We start from the raw sequence: 24,477 nt of genomic DNA, 5'->3' as shown, positions 1-24,477 counted from the left end.
TGCCGTAATGACCGTGACAGTCACTGCTCACGACAGACCCTGCAGGTGCTGCTCACCTGGCTTCTGAAAAGTCATTTTCTTTATGTTACTTTCTGCTCCTATCTGACTCTCCTGGCTCAGCAATAATGTGTTTTCTGTAGACAAAGAAACAACTCCTGCCCCCAGGGCTCCCTAATGTGGGAGCCGCTGAGACAGGGGACGGAGTGAGAGGGCCGTGCTTTCTCTTCTCAAACACTTGGAATCCAGAGATTTACTTTCTGCCACAGAGAGAAATGTTTGCCTAAAGATAATAACACAAATAAAGTCCTAAATGACCAAATATCCTATTTCAATCCAACCCAGTATTTCTCTATCTGTAGGGTCCGTAACATCAGTTAGGAAGGAATCCACAGACTAGGCTGGTGTTGACCACATTTGGTGGCCACAGAGCTGCCAAGAATCCCCTCATGTGTGGGGGTTGCTCCTGAGTCTGGGCTGGGTAGGCTCTGGGACACGCCCTGGAGGTATGTGAGGGCATGTACGTCTAGGGATGAGCCCGGAGGGCGTCTTCCCAGAGACGTGTGTGTCTGTGGGTGATGGGGGCTTTGTGTTTATGTGGGAATGTGGGTATCTGAGTGTGTGTGTCTGTGTAGAGGATGTGTCTCTGTGTGGTGTGCGCATCTTTGTATGTGATATGAGTGCGTGTCCATGTTTCCGTGTGTGGTATGTTTATTTCTGAGTGTGATGTACATGTGTGCACCTGTGTTCTTGCCAATCACCTGGAAGAGGGCCCTTAGTTGCTTTTTCCAGCAACTGTCTCAAGCTCTCTGACAGAACTCCATGTCATGGTAGTCCTACTCATTGTGAAATACAATTTCCTCCCTCCTTTTCCTTTTTGAAAGCAGCATTTCTCCTGCCCACAGTTGGAACGATCTGTCTCTTCAACTAAACATGATGGGAACAGCAATATCATGGTTCATGTAGAACCCTGCACCCATGAAGTATCAGTCCATTGACTCTCCTCAGATGAAGAGGAACTCTGCAGGACATGGATGGTCAAGTTAATGACTTAGAGAAGAGTCAAACTGGATGAGGCAGAAGGTGGTGTGTACCAGCAGCCAGCTCTACAAGCTCTGTCATCCTGGGGAGGGGATAGAGCCTCGCCGTATTTTTCATATACAGGCTTTCTAAGACCTCTGTGGTTTTAACTGCCCAAAGGGAGCAGCCCATGTGTGTCAGAGCCCAAGGCCTGACTCCTGGACTCCCACTGATCAAGCTGGTCAGGAGGCAGCTGTCACAGTTTCATGGAATAATCTGTGAGCAAACACTCAGGAACTCTATGCAGGTTTCTGTTTCCTCATGGTCTGGGAAGATGTGATCAGGCAATGGGAAAGGAAGTCTCTCTGCCCCTGGGGATGAACTTTGACCCCAACTCTGGATTACCTTAAAGTACTTGTCTAGGATCTCACTGTAGTTGCTGCCTTTAGAGAACCAGCCATCTGGAATGATCTCCGCTTCCAGCCACTGGATGATGCGACGCCGGAGTTCATCGCGGTTGGACTGATAGCAAACGACTGCAGGAAAAGGGAGGGAGGTCAGCTGAGTAGAGAGGACCCCACTGTCACCCAGGACCCCTACGTGGGAGGCTCAGTGCCTGGAATCTGCATGTGTCATCTCATTGAACTTTCACAGTAATCCAGGAAACATAGATTACAGAGTCAACCCAGGGTACACACTGGAAAGTATACAGTCCAGGATTCAAGCTCTTGTCTCTAAAAAATTCATAAAGATTGAGAATATTGAAAGAGAGACATTATGTTGCTTTGGTGAAAAAAAAAGTAGAGCAGAGAAGTAAAGGACATTTTCATTAACGTTAGGAAGCTGAGGGGTAAAAAATATCAGTCAATCAATAGAATAGCTCTTGGCTCAAAGATGAGCTGAAATAATAAATGAATAAATGAGAACATTACAATTCCTTATGCCACTGGATTGCTGATTCTTCCTGTATGGCTTTTCCCTCTCACCAACAGGGTCTATCAAAACTTTCTCCCACTTAAAACTTTATACCAACTGCACTGTCCTTTATTATAAACAACAGAAAATGAGGCCAAGGAAAGGCATGTTGAAGCCCTGTTCTGGACAGCTGTTGTAAACCACGTGGTAACAACAGGTGGGGCTGAGAAGCCAGTGGATGGGGAAGCAGAGAAGGGAAAGCCTGGGCAAAAGGGAATTTCTGGAAGACAACACATATTGGGATGTGAAAAGGGCACTAAGCCAAGGGGAATGAAACTGTGGGTGCTTTCCCCCACTCTGCCACTTCCTAGCTGTGTGACTCAGAGAAATTCACTTAACCTTTCTGAGCTTCAATTTCCTCATCTAAAGGTAATTATAGTAAGATCTACTTCACAAGGTTATTGTGAGGATCTAAGGAAAAGTGTATACTAAAGGGGTCTGTAACTATAAATCATGATGAAATTTTTAAGTTGTATTCATAGAAAACTATGGAAGAAGTCTTACTAAAATTTCCTATTACCCTCTTTCAAAAACAGTGCCTTCTGATTCTGTGAGTCCAGCAGGTCTCACAGAGTGCTGAAGGAGGGGCTCAGTGGCTTTCCTGTCCTTGCAGTTTAATCACTACTCAGCAAAAATGGAAAACACAGCCAACATACTGACCCAACCAGCTGCTTCCAGTGACAAGCACACACACACACACACACACACACAAAAGCGGTTTTGCAGCTTTTCTGAGCTGTGTTGAGGAGCGACAGTTGTGGGTCACAAGTTCTGACACACTGAAAATCTTGTGAGCTTCCGCCAGGATTGTGGAACAAGGAATTTCTGACATGAAAAGAATTTCCTCCCTAAGATGTATACTATAGAAAAAACAGGCACTCACCTGGGCTGGCAGATGGACTTACAGATTTCTTCTCTGCAAGAAAAAGGAGAAAGTGCATAATGCAAAGTGAAGAAAACAAAATTTCTGTGTATTGCTAGGATTAAAACTGCCCACGTTAAGGGGGCCACTTACAGCCTTTTCATCATTTTGTCTTGAAACCTTGTATCCTCTCCTTCCTCCAGGCCCCCAGTATGGGGATCTTTTCTTTCCTGCTTTGTTTGACATTCTGAGGCTACTGAATTGCCCTCCGGATCTCACACTTTCTACTGTTAGCTTGAAGGGTTGGGGGTGGGGGGTGGCTGCCGGTACTTTGAGAATTTGTCTGGAATCATTATGGAAAAGGAAATGGAGTGGAGACCGATATGAGGGAAAGAGTTCTTTTTTCTCCAGGGAAGTTCAAGGCTGGGCAGGAGGCTGGTGTTTAATTAGCAACAAGCTTGGGACCCCTTTCCTTCTTACCCTAGTAACAACGGTTTCAGTATAAATTAGAGGAAATATAGTACTATCAGGGATGAGAGATACCTAAAATTTTAGAAGAACAGGAAACGTGAAATTTATCTGCCTTCTAAAAAGGTAGCGAATTCATTTAAATACTCCCATATTATTGATTGTTCATGTGGTCCCTTATCTACTATCTAGCTCCAGACAGTGCTGGGAAGCCACGTTAGGGATCTGATGCAAGAAATGCAGGGTAGAAACCTGGGCAATCCAGGGCAAACCTAGCAGGCTCTTGAGCACCAAGGGGATGCCTCTCCAAGCAACTGGGTGGTCTCCACAGCTTTGGGCGCTGTGCTCAGGGTGGAAAGGACTCCAGGAAACCAGGCCACACTGCTCCGTTCCCTGGCTCCCCAGCTGGAGCTGCAGTGTGGTAGTCAGAGCTCTCCTTACCTTTGCAGTGTCCATCATAATCAACCTGGATTTTGGATCCAGTGAGGCAGGCATCTCGATGCAGCTCACAGTGATTGAGGTAGGTCTTGCCGTTGCTGCCACACACAGGCCTCTTGTGAGGTTTGCATTGCTGAAACAGACCGCGGAGGATGTTGGTGCAGTCAAGGCTGAGTGTGTGTGCGTGCACACACACGTACACACACACGGAGCCATCTTGTGAGGGGAGTCCCTACCAGCAGAGATAGCCTCTATCCCACCAGGGTATAGGGAGCCTTGGCCCTGGCATCAGTGATCCTACCCCACTCAGTGTTGGACGGACCACCACATCACCTTGCAGCCCTGCAGGGCCCTTTGTGCTGATTCTGGCCCAGGGTCATCTTTTTTATTCAGCAAAAAGAAACAGCCTCCCTTCCCCCACCCTATCAAATTAGCAGGAAGGGCATTTTATTAGAAGTCAGGAATCCGAATTCTCTGTCACTTCATTACTTTGTAGAAAGTTACTCAATGTTTTTGGATGACCTAAGATCCATTAAAATTTCAACATTCTATGACACAACATCCAGAAGTGAGAGCTGGGAATGTGGAGTGACTGAAAGGCAAACACACAGCCTCCCACCCTCATCACCCCAATGCTTCAATTATTCCACAGTCTAACTGTAAGAATCTTTGCTCTCCTGCTTTGTTTAGTATTTTGTTTTCCTCCTAACCTCACAACACCTGTTGTGCCTGGGTCTTTGTGAAGTACTACAGAGAATCATTCTGGACATGGAACTGGACTAAAGTTCACTTGGCAACTTGGTTCTACTTTGGCTATTTAAAGTGCCATGGCCACAGGCAAGCTCAGTTTCTTTAGACTTCCGTGGTTTTTGAAAGGGGGAAAGGGAAAGCAAGTTCTGCTCAGACCGAATAAAGGCACTAAAGCAAAAAAACAAAACAAAACAAAACAAACAGTAGATGTGGTAAAAGAATACAGAACCCTGGAACAGGAAGGCAGCCCAACCTTTCCAGTTTACCAACCAGAAAACCAAATCCCAGAAAGATGAACTTCACTTAACCAATACTTACCACTGGGTTCTTGGTATGTGCTGGGCCCTGAGAAAAGCCAAACATGGTCTGCCTACATGGCATCCAGCAACAACTAACTTGCTCAAAATCCCGCAACGATAGGTGGCCGAGCTGAGGTTAGATGCCAGGTTTCCACCCACTAAGTGGCCACATAGTGGCCAGGCACACCTCTGATGAGGAACTCCCAGAGTCCCCAGCAGATCTGGTTTGCAGGCTTCTGAGTTGAGGGACTTCCTTTTTGGGACAATGGGCCAGGATCCTTCACCTAGGGACTAAGCTGGGTATATTTATTTGTAGAAATACAGATGAATTTCTAGTCTTGAGTTGGTTTCACAGAAAGAGGAAGAAAGGGCACATACCCAGGCTATTTATATTTGTCAAGAGGGAGAACCTATAAAAGAATTATTTCTCAAAAACTCACTTTGCTTTTTAAATTTCATTAAAAAAAAAAAACCTGAAAAAATCTGTATTCCATCTAGTATTTTAAAATGTGCATATCCTTTGACCTAGCAAGCCCCAGTGGGACTCAGTCCTGCAGAAATAAAGGCAGCAGCATGTAAGAATATTTGCACAAGGATATTTTTGTTTGTAGTGGTAAACAACCCATGAAACAACCTAAAGGCCCATTGATAGGAAAATGATTACATAAATCTGGTGCTTTTATATCAATATTATTGAACTATTAAAAAATAAATTAGAACTATATGTGCTGACCTAGAGGATTACCCGTAATATATTAATGAGTACAAAATCCAAGATGCATTTATCTAGGTCTGTCTGTATATATAATCCCATTTTTACAGATGATTTTTTAAAATTGAGATACTGAGGATTGAACCTAGGACCTCGTGCATGACTGAGCTATACTCCAACCCCAATCCAATTTTTACATAAAATAGGGGGAAACCTTGTATGTTCATAGTAGCATAGAAAAAAAGAAAACACGTGGAACAAATACATATACCAAACTGTTAACACTGATTATCTCAGACTCATGGGATTTGAGGCTTATGGGGAAGATCATTAACTTTATGTTTGTATAAATGTCTGTACTACTTGACTTTTATAAAGCAATTGTTAATTTTGTAATTTAAAAATCTTATAAAGCAAAAAAATTAAAAAAATTTTTTTAATTGAGGTATAGTCAGTTTACAATCTTGTGTCAGTTTCTGGTGTACAGCACAGTGCTTCAGTCATACATGAATATACATATATTCATTTTCATATTCTTTTTCACCATAAGCTACTGCAAGATTGAATATATTTCCCTGTGCTATACAGTATAAACTTGTTTATCTGTTTTATACATATATCAGTCAGTATCTGCAAATCTAGAACTCCCAGTTTATCCCTTCCCACCCCGCTCCCCTGTGGCAACCACAAGTCTGTATTCTATGTCTGTGAGTCTGTTTCTGTTTTGTATATAAGTTCACTTGTCTTTTTTTTTTTTAGATGCCACATATGAGTGATACCATATGGTATTTTTCCTTCTCTTTCTGGCTCATATCACTTAGAATGACATTCTCCAGGGTCATCCATGTTGCTGCAAATGGCATTATTTTATCATTTTTTATGGCTGAGTAGTATTCCGTTGTATAAATATAACACAACTTCTTTATCCAGTCATCTGTCGATGGACATTTAGGTTGTTTCCATGTCTTGGCTATTGTAAATAGTGCTGCTATGAACACTGGGGTGCAGGTGTCTTTTTGAATTAAGGTTCCCTCTGGATATATGCCCAGGAGTGGGATTGCTAGGTCATATGGTAAGTCTATTTTTAGTCTTTTGAGGAACCTCCATACTGTTTTCCACGATGGCTGCACCAAACTGCATTCCCACCAACAGTGTAGGAGGGTTCCCTTTTCTCCATAGCCTCTCCAGCATATATCATTTGTGGATTTTTGAATGATGGCCATACTGACTGGTGTGAGATGATACCTCATTGTAGTTTTGATTTGCATTTCTCTGATAATTAGTGATATTGAGCATTTTTTCATGTGCCTATTGGTCATGCGTATGTCTTCATTGGAGAATTCCTTAATTAGGTCTTCTGCCCATTTTTGGATTGGGTTTTTTTTTTTCTTATTAAGTCATATGAGCTATTTATATTTTCTGGAAATCAAGCCCTTGTCAGTCTCATCTAAAGAAAAAAAAATTTTAAAGGAAAAATATCCTTACATTCACATCTGATTTTTCATTCCTGAGATAAAAATTTTACTTCTTTTAGATAGACAAGGTGTGCTTTTATAAAGATGGTGAAATCGTTGGTTCTGCTCTGCTGACTGGTAGCTCCAGCAAGGTAACCATATGGGCCTTGGCCACTGTCCTCTGGCTTGTGACTTCAGGACTTACCTCGATGCACAGGCAGGTGGGCTCTCCCTTCTCTGTGACTGCACATTCCCGGCCGGCTCCACAAAACACATTGGCACAGATCTTGGATTTGCTCCTTAGTTCTTCCTAAAACACAAAATCATAAAGGAAACCTTGTCACTGAGATGAGCCCATCTCCGGATGAGCCAATGGTGGTGTTCTGGAGATGTGGCTTATGTCCTGAAGGGTCCTGAATAGCCAGAAGCTGTCCCTGACGGCCAGCACTGCTCCTGCTTAGGCCCACTACCTAGTGGTCCCTAAGTTTGTTTCTTCAAGAGCAAGAGCTTCTTTCCTGCATGCTTCCCTTCTTCTAAAAATGTTTATTGAGCACCCATTAAATGTCAACTCTTGGCTAAGGACTGGAGACAGAAAGACACAGTCCCAGTCCACAAGGAGCTCCAAGACTCTCCGAGGAAACACAGTGAAGAGATGTTTAGAAAGCAATATGGAAGTGTGACGACAGGAGCACCGTCGAGCTGGAGGATGAGAATCAAATGAGACTTTCTAAAGGTAGGATGCCTTGACTGAATCTCAAAGGATGAGAAGGGTGAGCCAGGCAGAAATGGACAAAATCTCACCAAGTAGTATTCAAGGCACTATTATCTTAAAAGGCAAAAGAAAGATGGCTAAACCATCGGAAACATGAATCTGCTATTATTTGACATGGTCTTATTCAGCCCCTGTCCATATCTGCCTTTGGCTCCAAGACCAAGGGGGCCAAAGCACCTGACAGACAGAACTGTTCTGAAACCACTTGCGGTCAGACATTTGTGTTCAGATGTATGCGGCAGAACTGGCAAGGCAGGGAATGGTCCCAGTCTATGCCACTGAGAATGTGGGTGTTTATGGGCACTAATCTGTCAGTGACACAGTCCTTCCCTCGTTCATTGGTGGCAGAAAGCCAGCCCCACCTCATCTGCCACTCTGGCCAGCAGTAGTGGTGGTTGAATGAAGGAGAATGTGATTCCTCTAGCCCTTTTCCTAACTGGCTGGGCAGGCAGTCACCATGGCCTCCAGGCTCCCGCCCACTGGGGTAGCACTGTCACTGTCACTGCTGTGACAGAACCAACAGAGATGGTTGGGGCTGGGATGGGGTCATAGGGCTGGCTATCTTAGATTCTATCCTTCAGGCCATGTCTACCACGTCATGCAGAGAACTCACACCCACAGAGCTTGTAACTGTAAAATTCTTATAGTTGGTAAATGTTTTATACCCAAGAATAGGTCAAAGAAAGCAAAACAAAAACAAAAACAAAAACAAAAACGAAAAAAACCCCAAAAAACCAAAGTAGATGTTGAGAGCTGAGCTGAGGGTCTGTGTCCAATATAGCTGGTCTGCTGCCACCTGGAGGCTGCTTTGCAAACTCCAGGTTATTATTTTCTCTCTGAGCCAGCTTGCCCTTCATGCAGGGCTCCCATTGGTCTAGAAACCCTTGCCATGCTCACATTTCATTGGTTCACAGGCTGTTGCTAAACCCATTCTTTTTTGGATGTTGCTATGGGGAATTCAATAAAGCTGGCAGGCAGCAAATAAAAGAGGAAGTAATTCCCAGAGGCCAGGGGTACTAGAGAGCTGTTGTTTCCTAAACCAGGAGTGGAGATAAAAATTGAGCATATTCTCCAGGCAGGGCTCTCTTGGAAACTGTCCCTGGGAATGGCAAGCTGTTCTAAAAATGAAGAGAAAAAGGCTATTGCTGACCAGTGTAAAAAAAAAAATCTCAGGTAAGACTACCTTCTTCTCTTCCCTTCATGAAAACACATGCTAACTGAGGGATACAGGCAAACATATACCCCTCATGAATGTATCACATGAGTAAAAGATACACTAATGCATTAAAAAAACATGCTCAGAATGCCTACCCTCAGAGACACACCAACACACAGCCCCATGGACAGATACCCACAAACCTTTACTACTTATTAGCTGTGTGTCTGTAATTAATCACTTTAATTCTCTGAGCCTTGGTTTCCTCATCTGTAAAATATGAGTAAATATCAGCCCTGCCTTGTGAAGGAGAAATGAGATAATGTCTTTGGAATTGTGTCATAAACTATAAGCAAGCTGCCTGTGAAGTGTTATTCATGTTAACGTTTATAGGGTTCCCTGCAGAATAACCTATGGCATTTACAGAACTTCTTTTTCAGTTAACGTTTGTTTTTACTGAGTATTAAAAATAAAAGATTTTATTTATAGGTCGAATTCAACCCAAGTCACTTTTCAGAAACAATTCTCAAAAATTCATTTGAAGGAACAGATACTCTTTACTTAAAATATAGGGACTAATGTTTGAACAGCACTATTAACATTTACAAAGTGTTTTCACACACACAGTTTCATCTTACTTCGGACAACCCTGCAAAAACATGCATATTATTAACCCCTTTTTATAGACGAGGAAACCGAAGATGGGAAGGTCAAGTAAACTGCCCAAGGTCCGACGGCTAAAAGTGAGGGGCTAGGATTCCCCAGATCTTCAGACAATAGATGATTAAGCTCCTGTTTATAAATATGTGGAACCCTGCAAAGTGGTTTTCATTATACATGCGCTTAAGCTCAAGGACAACCAGAAACGAGACATCAGAGCCATCTCTCGTTTCTACCGACGAGGGAACTGAGCCTAAGAGGTTACTTAGCAGAAAGCAGCAGAGCTGGGACTCTGCCTGACCAAAGGGGAAAGTATTCTTTTATACTTGACTTATTTTCACATATAGAAGATTGAGGGTTAAGGAAATTATGATAGGGATTTGACTTGCATAATCAGCAAATGTTGGGAGATAGTACTTAAGAGTATGACAGACAGACTTGACTCCCACCTCCCACCTCTGCTTCTTCCTTGCCATGTGGGCAGGGTACTCACTTTAAACCTCAGTTTTCTAGTGTGTAAAATAGGAACACTGATCCCTGCATGGTCTGCGTGAGAGTTACATGAGACGGACTGCATGCAACAGAGGGTCTGCCTCACAACAGAAAGTGGCCATTATTACAGTGGGCAACTGATTTTCAGACAATTTACCCCCTGAGATGCCGTTATCAACTTGGGCTGTCAAGTCCCCACCCATCCTTCCTTACACTGGAATGATAATACTGAGAGCAGGACTGACTGAATGGAAAAAAACCCAAGTGCCTAACAACCGGGTTATCCTGTTTGAAGACCACAGAGAAATGCTACATACACAAGCATTCCTCTTTGCAGGCGGCACATCTGTCAATAGGTGGCAATCCCTCTCTTCGTCTTGTGAAGCCCAGAGCTGCAATGCAGAAGCACATCTTTGGCTCCTGCAGCTCCTCCCAGCTCTGTCCTCTCAGTGAGATATGGTGAAGGTGGGGTGGAGTGGTAGAAGGGGCAGGTGCCCTGCAGGCATCAGGGCACCAGGAACCAGAGATTTGCTGACTTGGGGAAAAATGTCTAACCTGAAGCCCTCAGAGCACCCCTCCTCTCCCTGTGCGATTCTGCCCGTTTGCAGCATGCTGTAACACAGAAATCAATAATGAAGAAAATTTTCTACAGAGGGGGGCCTCTTTGTGTCACTGAAAGTCTTCTCCAAGCCCCATGGAGAACATTGCATGAGGGGGTAAACATGACATGAATATGCTCATGGGACAGGGCAATGACTGCCTGGTGTGTGAGTGGAGGGGGGCATGGTGAGGAAGAGAAAGATGAGGTGGAGTGGCAGGTGGCCAGGGAGGAGGGCATGGGTCTTGCCAAGTGATTCAGGAGGCTCTCCGTGGATCTGACGGGCAGTGAAAACCTTGGGAAGTTTGGGATGGGGCAGGTGACACGATGAAGGTGATGCTTTGGAATACTGTGTCTGGTCCCTTCCAGCTTGGAAATACTGATTCAAAGTGCAGGACAGCCTGGATGGAGAGGGGCTGAAGGCAGAGAAACCTGCCAGGTGTAAGGCAGCGATCTTGTGGGGAAGGGGGTGACCAGGGCCTAGGGCTAATATTAATCAGAGCACCTACAACTGAGTGAGGCTCTTCACAGATATCTCTGTCCTCATGTCTGTGTAGCTTTCCATATTTTTAGTCCCATGTAACAGATAAGGAGGAATTTAAGATTCAGAAAAGCTCTGTGATGTGCAGAGGCCACATAGCTAGCAAAAGCTGAGCCATGATTAGAACACAGGTCAGCCTGACCCCAGAGCCTCGACAGTGCCTTCTGGGGAAGAGTCAAGGGAATGAGCTGGGGGGGGGGGTGTTACAGCTACAAGGACTGGCACAGGGGGAGGTCACAGATGCAGTGCAGTTCTTGCAATTGAAACAGAACTGTTTGCTTTACCATCATAACAATTTTAGGAATTAGGTCCCAAGGCTGTATAAGAATTTTATCCATGCATAGACCCACACTGGCATATGAATATTCTCTAGGAGTATGTGGTTACAAGTATATGAACCCGTAAGTATGAATGTACCTGTGAGAGTGTGGTTGAGTGGGGAGAGGGAGTGTGTTCTGGAAGTGTGGACACTCTGATATATTGAGACAAATAGACAAAATACTTGCTCCCTATGGAGAAGCTTTATCCTTCTGTATCCTTGACTTGCTTTTATGTTGTTTTCATTATGTGTTGCAAGCCACGCTCAGGGGTTTGGTCTCATGATTAATTTTCGCAATGCAAATTCCTCTTGGTAAAAGATGACCGGGAACACTGCTGACTTTTACCAGGGAAAAACTTCCTCTCTGAGCCATTGCATAGTGATAATGATACTTTCCATTTGTACAGCAATTTTGATTAGTCTGTAATTTTTACTATCATTTTTATTCTCAAAACGTTTTAGGATAGGCAGGCAGGGGTTACCTCTAAGGCCCCTCCAGATCTAACACCCTGTAATGAGAAAGAAATGAAGGCTCATAGCTGTATTGACTGGTTCAAGACCTTATGGGTACAGAGCTGGGTCCTGGCCCAAGGTCTCCAGACTTTAATTCCAGCCCTCTTTCCAGTAAATCACTTTGCCTCTTTATAAATCAAAGCTAAAAAAGGTGTTGTCTTGGATCCAAGATCTAAAAAAACCAGAAAGTATTTTTGCAATTGAAAGAGATCCTTTGCAAGCAAAGGGAAAAGCAAGTTATTTGCAAAACCACCAGTAGAGGTGATAGCGTGTCTGGGCTGACCAGCATTAAGTCTGAACATAAAATATGCTTTGAATGTTTAAAAAAAGTCTTCTGAAGTAAAACAATTTCTGGAAGAACAGTGTGCTTTGGCAGGGGAGGAAGCTTATAAGCAAAGCCATAAAACTGTCAGCTTAATATACCATCATTTCACTAATGGGAACTGGGTCGGCTCTGTCCCCTCCATCCTTTTCCTCCTTCCCAACTTTCTTTTCGGAAAAAAAAACAGCCCTGCATACGCCAAGGTGGAATTTTGGCTCCACTTTCCACTATTCTGTGACAGAGCAGCTTTGTTGACGTGAGAAAGGCTCTCCTTGCTTCACCAGAATTAGTCATGGAAACTTCACAGGAACACCAGGGCCCCTCAGATATGCAGAGCACCATAGAGTTGGGGACAAAGGAATTCACAGAACTGGGGAGAGCAGGAGGAGACCAGGGAGGAGTGCAGGGTGGGAGGCTGGCTGCTCCCAAGTGGCTGTTCTGGAATGGAACCCAGTAGCACAGGCCTGAGAAAATCAGGGAGGAGGCAAAGCCACTAACTGGAGCATCACATGACCTTGCTCGATTCTCTCTGATTCTCTTTCTTTGAAAAAAATGTGTTGCTGTGTCCTATATATTCTAGGAAAGAAGGAAGAAGTCGTGACTTCTAACAGTTGCTCTGATGTGCTTGGCAGTAGGCACTGCATTTGCAGGGACAGTGTCCCTCCCTCTTGTGTGCTCACGACCAATCTTTCATCTCAAGGTTTAGGCACCAGGGCCAGATCCAGGTTTTGTGGGGCCTGAAGCTTAAACAATTGGAGGCGCCCTCCTGAAGAAAAAGAACATATACCTATGACTGCAAAATAGGGCACAGGGCTTTGGAAGGGGACTTGCAAGTAAAAGGTCTGAAACTGAAGCTAAATTAGCTTCTCAGTCAATCTAACGCTCCATCTTACATACATTTTCTTTAAAAACAAGCAGGCTTTGGGGCCTTTAGTCTATTATTCAGAGTCCTATTTAATATTTTATGCACATATAGCTCATCTCAGGTAGACTAAGTGCCTGCACACTTTGCCTTCCCACAGACCCACCACGTTGTCCTGCCTGAAAAAAATGCTCAATAAATGTTTTTTACATTGTGTCATCTGGGGTTCATTCAGGTTAGTGTCAGTGTCAGTGGCCAGTGACAAGGCACCAGGATGCTTGGGGGAAGGTGTGGCAGAGCTTTATGATATTAACATAAAGGCTGCATCACCCCAAGAGGATAGGCCTTAAGATTAAAAAAAACTATTAAGGACCTGTCATTCAAGAATTATCTAATTTTTCACTGTATTAATTTCTCTGTGTTCAGCCTCTACCACAGTGTATGGGATAACACATTTTTCTACTCATTATGTGATAATGTATTGTGTGCTGGGAAGTGACTACTTCCAAATTTCAAATGAGACATGGCTGTTTACCTTAATCACTGTCTTTATTATTTTACAGATTCTGTTATATTCTCTAGGTGTTTGCCTTGTCAGACTGAAGGATCTACACTGCCATCTTCATATGGAAGCCATTTCACCTTCTCAGTTGCTCATCTGCCATCTTTCAGATGCCTCCCTCTCCACGTTAGGTCTTTCTTGAGGTGACCCAGATACAGCACTGCAGACTGGATGCTTGGTTTCTATGTAATCGTAGGTTCAGTTTCCTGCAATGGTCTTGTGCAATCATAGCATAAGTAAATAGCAGCATTTAGTATGCACGTAGAGTCAGAAATATATTAGACCCCTTCACATAGGACTGAAAATAATCTCAGAAGGGTCTATGAGGCCGGAGAACTCATCCCTGCTGGCAGCGAGGAGACTGTGACTCCAAGTACTGTGACTGAGGTTAGAGTCAAGCCAGTGGGCTCTGCCTGCAGCCCCTGAGAAAGCACTTCTGCTCTTATATCTTCAGGTCATGGGTCCACAGCAGTGAGTTGGGGTGTCTACCCGGCGTGCCATGCTGTCTCCCCGACTCAGGCACATCTGAAGACTTCACTCTGACTGACAGAGGCTATCAGCTCCCCACTCTCTGTCTACAGTCCTCAGAGTGATCCCTGGGAATTCCTGAGATAGCCTGTCAGTCTTCCTAAAGAATGCTGTAAGTCTTCTAGTTTCACAATTTCACCCTTCAGTTTCTTCAGAACCCTGAATGGAAACTTTGAAGCCAGACTGCTTTCCATTCTGAATTAGTCTGTTAGGCTTGAGCATGGTACTCATTTTCTGTTTTCCCACCATCTGCCTGAGACTTGTCCACTTTAAAGGACAAAGTAGAGGGTATGAACAGTCCTCCAGTCTTCTTCAGTGAAGGCCAAGGCAAGGGGTTTAAACTCATCAGAAAGCATATTTCATAATGCCCAGAACAACAAACAAGAAGGATAGCAGCCTGTGACCAACACGGTACAAGCCCCATGGCATACACTCTTGAATATGGGTTGTGGCCTCTGCCCTCACAGGAACTTCTAGCCTAGTGCAGGAGGTGAAACTAACACACACAGTCCAATGTAGTCCTGAAGTAAACGCGGCTGACTCTAGGAGATGCGCTTCCTGGACGAGATGGGACTTGAGCTGAGCCCTGAACAATGGTAGGACCTGGACAGAAAACTTGCAGGTTTTTGAGCAGGAGGGTTTTAAGAACAGTTTGGCTGTGGAACATGGGAAGAGATAGGTGAGGAGGAACTGGGGTCACAAGGAAACCAGCTAGAAGAGTCTAGGGTGATGAGAGTCTCATGGAAAGTGGTGACATGGATACAGAGAAAGGAAGGAATCCAAGAGAAACTTCTAAAGAACAAGGAGATCTGGCAACACATTGGACAGAGGAGAGGAAGGAGGGAATCCAGGGAGCTGCCAAGATCTTTCTTTGGCTTTGAGGGTCTGGAAGGCTGCTGGTGCGTCTGTCAGAGATGGAGCCATGGGAAGGGGCTGAATGAAAGAGGGGCAGGCGATGATGACTCTGTTATGGACATAAGTCTAAAGAGACAGTAAAACATCCCACTGACAGTTGAAAATAAAGGACTAGAGATGCACACCTGGACATCATCTGTGTAGATGATGAGGACAAATGAGCTCAGGAGGGAAGGGTGGGAATGGAGGGCTGAGGGCAACTGAGAGAAAGGGACAAGATGGTCACAGAGGAGCAGGAAGGAGAGCAGGTTGCACAAGGGGTCCTTGTGCAAATCTGAAAACGCGTCTTTTTCTCTGGGCAGATGCAAGACCAGGCCGGGTTACAGGGCTTGGCAAGCAGAGTGCAGGCTGGATTTTAGTGCCCCCCTCACCTCCTTGTGCAGTGAACAGCCTGTACAACCCTATGAGGACTCTGATGGCAAAGCAGCCAAAAAAGCAGAGCAGGCGTATTCAGAAAACTGGGAGCAAAACCAAGAAGTCTAGAGAGTTCCAAGGAATGGATGATGAATGGCACTGTATGAGAAATGCTTTGGCAAATGTTGGGAAGAAACAGACCCCACCCTCCAAAAAAAAAAGAGCTTTTAAATCTCTGCTAAAATGTGAACCAGTAACCCAGCGGGCAGACCAGGCAGAGGCAGTGAGGTTCCCATGTAAAGAGAACTGATGCAGAATCCTGGAGACAGGCCCTGGACATATCTCTGCCTTTAACACACTGTGTGACAGGGCAAGGTGCTTGACCTCTCTGGGCCTCAGTTTCTCCACCTATAAAACGAAAAGGTTCTTGATGATCTCAAATTCCCTTAATTTGTTAGAATTCTCTTAACTAGTAAGCATAGAAATTTACCATTTCTGATGTTTCTGAATATCAAACTTTAATCTCCCAAGGAAACAAACCCACATGCCCAAACTAAAGATACCGGTTATGTATAGACCCTCTTGAGGGTGTTTCAGGGTTTTTGCTGGGCTTTGGTAGGGGAATAAAAATTGGCTTCCATAGTCAAAGGATTTTCATAACCAATGCTTTTTCATTCCCTCCTGGATCATAGCAGAGGAAATCAGGGGAGCAGTAATGGGACCCCAACTGAGTGGCCTGATTTCACTCTTAGTTAACTGGTTGGAACCCTCTACTCCCCTCAAATGCCATTAATAATGTTTTTATTTCTATTTGTGTTTGCCTTATAAGAAAAAAGGGGAAGAAAAGAAGGGAGAGAGTGGCTAAAGGAGCTTCACACGAGATTCACAATTCTTCATTCCTGCCAAGAACCTGTCACTGAAGTATGTCTGCGACTGCCAGGACTCACATTTACTCAGCATTCATGCTCTAATTATTTCCACATGTAGTTCAAGGAAAACGGTTGATTAAAAGTTAAAAAAAAAAAACAAAACAACCCACACACCTAAATCCCAATTCCCTCAACTAACGAGGGGAGACAGCTCTAGGGCAGCTGTGGGAGAATTCCGAGAGCCAGTTTTAGAAATGTCCCCTGCAGTGCCGGCCACATCTGGACCAACATCCCCACACATTCCCGGCACTCCATCCTGAGCAAGCCAGCCCTCCACCTCCCTAGGCTCCCCAAGCTCCGAACCAAGTAGAATTCACATTCTTTGGACTTCTGAGTGGAATGTAGGATTTATTCCCCTGCTTTGGTGGTGGAAGGCAAAAAAGATATGGATACAGGCTAAGAGCTGTGGGTTCTCCTCTCCACCCCTTTTGGCCTGGGCTCTTCTGAATTTAGATAGCCCCTGAAATACATTCCTCCAAGGGAAAGAATCCACTGAGGTAGAGAACTTGGGTATCTTCCTTGAGCTGGAGAATATCGCCCCCCCCAATCTGCCGCTCCTTTTCATCATCCCAGTTTGAACATGGATCCCCTAAAACTGAAACGTAAGCCACCACTCTCCAAGGTGGTTCACATGACCTGGCACCGATGCCTGACACTGTCATCTACTTGGCCACATTTAACCTGGTTTTGGCACGTGGCTCAGTCTTCCTCTCTCCTGGGTGACTACATTGTTTACTTGGCCTCCTCACCTCCAGGAACCCTCACTTCTCGGGTCCTCCGGCCACAGGCACTTCAGAAGGTGTCTGTAAGTAGAGCAGGTGATCTCAGCAGATTAAAATGAGGAGGATGGGGGCTCCGGAGGTTCTGCATTTTGACATGAGAACTCATTACCCTTTGAAGATATCAGCACTGTGAGGTACTGTCAGCTACTTCCTTAACCTTCAGGCGGGCAGAGAATGTCCCACAAGACCAGCTAAAAAAATAATGTCACCATCTGGGAAGTCTGGTTTATTGTCTGGATTGTCACAATCCTTCCTGTCCTTCAAGGCTTAACTCAAGTTACACGCCTCCATCTTTAGTGACTTTTCCCTTTTGATTGGTATGAATTCCTCCTTCCTTCTCTGAACTTTCATTCCTCTCTGTAGGAACTCCTTCTGATCACTTAAATTTTTTTTTAATTAAAAATAATTTTTTAATTGATTGTGCAGATTTTTGTCTTCCCAGCTGAACTGTAAGTTCCTAGAGGACAAGGACTCTGTTTTAGAGTTCTGTCATAGGTCCTGGCACAGTACTCTGTGACATTCAGGCAACTTTTGTTGAAAGTATGAAAGAGTGACTAAACCCCAGCACCTTGGAGCAGGGGCAGAAAGACAGCCCCTCTGTGCCAGCTCCTCTCCTGGAGCTGCCTCCTTCCAGTACCAGTCTTTCTGGGGGAAAAGCCTAAAGACCCTACCCTTCTCCACCAGGCCATAAGTATTCAGCCTGGAATTTCACTAATCAGAGATTGTCTTAGACCCACAGAAAGACACTGGGGTATGTGTGTGTTAATGAAGTGGACAGGAGAATAGTGGGGGACTAAAATGGCTTTCAGTCATGTCCTTTGTCCACAATTAATGTATGACCTAGCTGCCATGCTGAGGGAATAATTTGGTGGCAGGAAGGAAAGTGGAAGAGGTAACGTGGGAATGTGAGGTACCTCAGAGGAAGGCAAAACTGGGTGGGACATCTGAGTGTAGAGCAGAGGCCATCAAAGAGCAGCCCGACAATTTGGTGGCCTTTATAAAAGGGAGAAGCAGAGATGAAGAGAAACAAGTGGGAAGAGGTCAAATTGTGAAAATGGGCGTATTATCAAGGCAGCTATTTTGTGTTACTTCTTCTCAGGACCCCGTCCTGACACTGCCCGATGAGGCAGAAGGGAGGCAAGATGATCGGTCTCCCTAGATGACAAAAAAGATGTTCTACCCTTCCTCTATCCCAGAAGGTTCCAGAGGTCTCCAGCCACTCCTTTCTGGCTCATCCACTAGGCTGACCTTGCAGTGGGCTGGACTATAGTGAAATGTGAGTTGCCAGGGAAGGGCAAAGACTTAGTTGTGCCCAAGTGGTTCATTTCCCCTGGCGCTTAGGTACCTTGAAAGGAACTGTGATGTCCAAATAAGAGCTGAGACCATTTGACAGAATGGAGGGGGCAAGAGGTTGAAGCGAAAACAAGGAAGTCAGGAGTCAGGGTTGACTGGAACAAAATGGAACAGAGCGACCCAGAGACCCAGCACAGCAGAGCCACAGGAGTCTCTTCTTTAAAGACATGGACAAAGCCCTGGGAATCTTTTGGGGTAGTTTAGCTGCAAAGCATCTGTCAAGTTTTCAGCATCCTGGCAATTATTCTCCAGCCCAAGGAATGCAGAAGGGGTTAAAACCCAGCAAGAAACTCTGGGCTAAATGAAGTCCCCATATGTGTGGCTCAGCATGGTTCTAGGAGAAGCAGACAGATGTAATTAGAAGTTCTCAGACACTGTGTTGCCACAGAAACTACCTATCGAGAGAAAAGTGGGGGGAAAACCTAGAGTCCGAGGAATACAGTCTTCCAAGGAAATGCCAGAGGTGGTGGTGGTCATCACCCTCAGACTCCACAAGCAGGGTTTGTTCTCCAGCCTATTCATTTCCAGACCCTTGAGGACCCTCCCCACCCAGTGTTCCTCATCCTCACTTCCCACGACCCAGATACACACCCAGAGCAAGTCCAAATGCAAGTGAAGGGCTCCATTCAGGTAGTATCCAAAGGAAGTCAATTTTTGGAGAAGAGTTTGTACAGGTGATATTATTACCTAGCCACAGGAGCTTTCTGGATCTGAGTCTGAGGATCACTGAGGGAAGCTGAAGACTTAATTTATACATCACTGTGGAGCCCAGCTCCTCTGTGAGGGGGATGCTGGATGAGTGCTGAGCAAGCAGGGGTATGTGAGCTTGAGCGGGGGAGCACCTGCTGGCAGTAGGACACCGACAACCAAACTGGGACACTTTTGAGAGTCAAAGGGGAACTTTTAAATAGATAGCCTTGGACAACAGGCATAAGCTGTGACAAACGGTCACCTTAATCACTAGTCTGCCTAAGTAGAAAAATGCTTATTTTCATTTTATAATGAGGAAATTCTAACCTGGTGTCTATGAGCCCACAGAAACCCAGGACTCAGTTTTCCTAGGGCATAGCCTAGGAAAGATGAGAAACCGAAAGCAAGTACCACTTCGGACATGAACTGCCTCTTGTAGCTTTCATCTCCCTTGATTCAACAACCAAATGAGGATATTCATGGGCTGCAAAGCTGAGGAACCTGGGCAGACGAGACCACTGTTACTTTAAAATCTTGGTCATTACAAATCCTTCTAACTACTTCTTTAAAGAGACAACTGTTTATCTTGGCAATTATAATAATGTTGCTGTTAATAGCAGGGTGTATGTATCTTTTTGATTTAATTCTTATTTTGTGGTTGGCTTTATTCCTTTGATAACTGTGTAAGTTTAAAAAGCTAAAGCTCTAAACGTTCTTAGAAACAATGAATGGTACATATATGTAAATTAAAAAGTATATGTGCAGTAAAAAAAACCAAAACAGATCTATCAAGCCATGGAAGACATGGAAGAAATTTAAAAGACATATTACTAAATGAAAGAAGCCAGTCTGAAAAGGCTACAAACTGTATGATTCCAACCAAATGACATTCTGGAAAAGGCACAGCTACAGAAACAATAAAAAGATCGTGATTTCCAGGGGTTTTGGGAGAGGGAAGGAGGGAGGAATGAATAGATGGAGCACAAGGGATTTTTTAGGGCAATGAAATTATTCTGTATGATGCTATAATGATGGCTACATGTCATTATGCATTTTTTAAACCCTTAGAATGTACAACATCAAGAGTGAACCCTAATGTAAACTATGGACTTTGGTTGATAATAATGTGCTCATGTTGGTTCATCGATTGTACCAAATATGTCACACTGATGAGGGATATTGAGGGTAAGGGAGTATATATGTGTGGGTGGGGAGGGCTATGTGTGAACTCTGTATTTTCTGCTCAATTCTGTTGTGAACCTGAAACTGCTCTAAAAGCATAAAGTCTATTAAAAAAAAAAAAAGAGAGAGACAATTGTTCACTTCATCCATTGTTGCCAAAGGGAGATGGCTGTCATAGAATTCATGGCAATAATGTGGTCATTGGAGTGGGATCATTCCACAGCACTGAGACTTAATAAATCTCCCCTGAAGAGGGGAGGTTTCCAGAGGTGTATTCTTACACATTCCTTAACAGCGGCTCAGGGATCCTGTGGTCACAAAACCCAGGGAAAGGTCAGACTCTCCCAGGGAACCAGCAGAAATGACTGTATTTTAGGCATAATATAGCCAGCCTAGAAATTATGAGCATGTGGTTTAGCCACAAGCTCAGTTACAAAATTGTAGGATGTTTAAAGGGTAAGGCCCACCCAGGGCGCATCCTCTGGTATTTTTTCAGGGACTCTGGGAATCACAGCCCTGTGGTCAGGGTTCCTGGCAGTTACTTGGCAACCATGGTTGGTAGTGGCCCTCTTCTCCCAACCCTGGCTCAAGGTTGGGAGCCACTGGGGCCAATGTGCCTTATTTACCTGGACCTATACCCCGTCAGGTCCTGGAAAATGGGGCACAAATCTCTGAGTGTAATGTGGAGCTTCCTCAAGACTTTGGGATGGCAATTACAACCTGTAATCACCAGTTAACACTGTTGCTCTCTGCTGGGCAGGCACGTCAGGAAGTTCCAGCACCCACTGCAGGCTCCCTTGGTTTTAACAGTCCAGTTTAGAGGAATGTTAATCTTTCTGGAACAAATTAGAATTATATAAAAACCAATCCTTTTGAAAAAAACTAAACTCCAAACAACTTTACCTGCATTTCCTTATCATTGTCCAAAGTAGAAATGGACAAAATCTATTCTGGAGAAAGTAAGCAAAATATGAGGCAATCAAGCAACAAAATACCAAACATCATGCTAGATGCTGGGGACTTAAGGAAAAACAAAGCATCGTCTGTGTCCCTAAGCTGCTGACAGTTTAGATGAGGAGATAGGACATATATACATGGAATTTTAAATAGCATGACAACACAATCTAGTAAGAGCTAACTCAAGACATGTGTGGCTAAGTGCAACATATAGTGAAGTGACAAGTGTCTAGTGCTGTCCAATAGAAATATAACATCAGTCTTACAGACGATTTAAAATTTTCCAGTAGCCATATTTTAAAAAGTCAAAAGAAATAGATACAATTATTTTAATAGTTTGCTTTACTCAAGGCAATATAGCCAAAAGATTACCATTTCAGCATGTAATCAATGTTATTGTTGAGATCTTTTACATTCTTTTTCTCATACTAAGTCTTTGAAACCTGGCATGTGTTTTACACTTACAGCACATCTTAATGGGACTGGCCACATTTCAAATGCTCAAGAGCCACTTATGGCTAGTGGTTTTTCCTCCTGAACCGCACAGCTCTGAACAGTAAGTTCTGAGTTCCGACACATTACTGAGAGCTGAATCGAGGAGGGGGAGTTTAGGCAGAAAGAGTAAGACTTTAACTTGGAATATTTTAGAAGTGGTGTGTGTAACTGAAGTCAACAGGTCTGGCTGGTCACGTGGGGGAAAGCAGCATGCTGGGCTGCATCTGCGACCAGGAAACTGAAACACTTGGTGCTTTGAAAATGGGCAGGTGTCATGGGTACTTAAGCCTAATTCTGGCTCAGATTTCAATGCCTGTGGACAAGTCACTTCACCCTTCTGGTCTCCTCCATAAGGAAGATAAAATGTTTGCCACCTCCTGTCTTTAGGACTCTGTATGGCTTATCTCATGAAACAATGATAAGGGGCTAATTAAACTACCTACTTGGAGCCTTCTCTTAATTTTTGAAATGTAATTTTTTTGTGGGTAAAAGTCCATGGACAACTTTGGCAATGAGGTGGATATTTCTCAAAACCATTTTTTTCATTTTTCAGCTCAACTGAAAATACTCTGTTCCTGCCAGCTTTTAATAATATTACGCGCGCGCGCGCCCACACACACACACACACACACACACACACACACACACACACAGTCGCGTGCGTGCGTGCGTGCGTGCTTTTAGTGCCTTGATATTAAAGTCAATGAAAACATGCACATTCTATTCTTCTTGAGACATTCCTGCCTTGCATTCTTTCCTTGGAGCAGTCGGGAAGTCACAGCTGGGGGGAAGGAGCTGTAAAGCCTACTTGTGCTGGCCAATCAGGTCTCAGCTGACAGGAGGCCCACCAATGAGAGATTGCCAGGTATCCTGCTCCATCGTAGCAAAACTCCCTATTTTTGCAGAGATTAAAATCCTGTGAGACCCTTAACCTGTACCAACAATGCACAAAGACCTCCTCTTCTGTTCATTTTATTTTCCCCGAGGACTGCATTAGAAACTCCACCCCCAAACCCACTAGCTTCGTAGCTACAGATTATCATTTGTGGTAAAAACATTCCCAAGTGTTATGTGGCAGTACAGTTCTCAAAGCTCTGTTCTCTTCCATTTGTAACTGACTAGATACTAGAGAAATGCCACACATTGAACTGACTCCACTAAAAAGTGGTGCAGTATGCTACGAAGTCAGGAACCTGGTCTGCAGGTCAACTGTAGGAGGGTTTGGAGAGTAGGACTGCAGAGAAGTGGGGTGATCTGTTTCCTGGGAACCCACTACTGATCACTGGGTCTTTAGTGGAAACTTCCCCAGGATAGAAGACTTCTCTGAGAGCTAATCTGTAAATCCAGAGACATTATTTTACCCATACTGGGGACATCACAGGTACCATTCAAATGAAAAGGAGAAAGAACAAAAGCAGAAATGATCCTGAAAAGTACAGGTCTCAGCAAATGATGAGGTCAGAAGACAAAGTGGTCAGAGGCTTTGGGGCAAAGAATCACACCAATAGTAGAATTTAATGCTTTATTCTACATTCTTTGGGACTTTCACTTACTCTGGGAATGATGCCCAGTGAAATCAGAATTGTTGATCACGGAAAGAAAGAATAAAAATATTTACTATTCAGCTAGTGTCTGCGTAAATTCCAACTTCATCTGGAGCTGAGAAAATCCACGTGCCAGACTAAGCAAGCCCAGCATGTCTACCAAGTCTAGGGTTAAGCAAAGTGTTGGTGGGCATGTGCTATCAACCACCTTCGCAGGTGCACATTCTACTTGCAGAATCTGGCACAGAGATGACTGAGGTACAAAGACTACAGGCAGGGTACAATGCATCTTCTCATATTGCAGATGAAATATTTGGGTGCACTGGTCAATCCATTTGGCCAGTTGATTAATTCAGCAAATTATTCACTGAGCACCAACTATATGTTAAGCTCAGTTTGAAGTGCTGGGGATTCACTGGTGAACGAGAAAGAGAAGGGCTCTGTCCTGAAGGAGTACACATTCAAGAGGGAGGACAGTGAATAAACAAAAATAACACGATCACTTCAGATTGTGATGAAAGTTGAATACAGAGTATGTTTGACAAAGAAATCTGGGAGAGGGGGGCACCACCTAGATCGAGTGGTTGGGAAATGCTCTCTTGGGCTGAGGCCTGAAGAATGAAAGGAGCAGTTCAGACGGAGAGAAGAAAAGTGCGAAGGTTCTGAAGCAGGGTGGAATTCATCATGTTCCTGGAATAGGAAAGAGGCCAGTGTGGCTGTGACACAGGGCCCAACAGGGAGAGCAGTGAGAGATAAGCTGGGAAAAGCAGGCCAGGGCTGGTGCATGTAGGGCCCTGTAGGTGCTGGTAAAAAGTCTGTATTTTATTCTTAATGAAACAAGGGCTGCTGGAGGGTTTTACACAGGAGAATGATGTGAACATGTATGTGTTTTATGAAGATTATACTCAGGCTGTTGTGTAGAGAAGTAGATGGAGAGCGGCTAGAGGGGAGAGCAGCTAGGATGCTACTGCAATAG

The 24,477-nt window shown here is 44.3% G+C and overlaps 1 protein-coding gene across 1 annotated transcript in view; it reads right to left on the bottom strand.

Moving 5' to 3' along the window:
• The window catches only part of FSTL1 (follistatin like 1), a 51,298-nt gene that overhangs the window by 10,591 nt on the left and 16,230 nt on the right, over positions 1–24,477 (bottom strand). The window contains exons 3-6 of the mRNA XM_010981565.3: positions 7,181–7,285; positions 3,764–3,893; positions 2,876–2,908; positions 1,423–1,553 (exon numbers count right to left, since the gene is read on the bottom strand). Of these exons, the coding sequence (XP_010979867.1) occupies positions 1,423–1,553; positions 2,876–2,908; positions 3,764–3,893; positions 7,181–7,285 (399 nt within the window). The remainder of the gene's footprint in view (positions 1–1,422; positions 1,554–2,875; positions 2,909–3,763; positions 3,894–7,180; positions 7,286–24,477) is intronic.

The sequence above is a fragment of the Camelus dromedarius genome, chromosome 2 (genome assembly GCF_036321535.1).
Source record: "Camelus dromedarius isolate mCamDro1 chromosome 2, mCamDro1.pat, whole genome shotgun sequence".
Lineage (NCBI taxonomy): Eukaryota > Metazoa > Chordata > Mammalia > Artiodactyla > Camelidae > Camelus > Camelus dromedarius.
The sequence above is the reverse complement of the archived record's forward strand: the minus strand, read 5'-3'. Positions and strand labels throughout refer to the sequence as shown.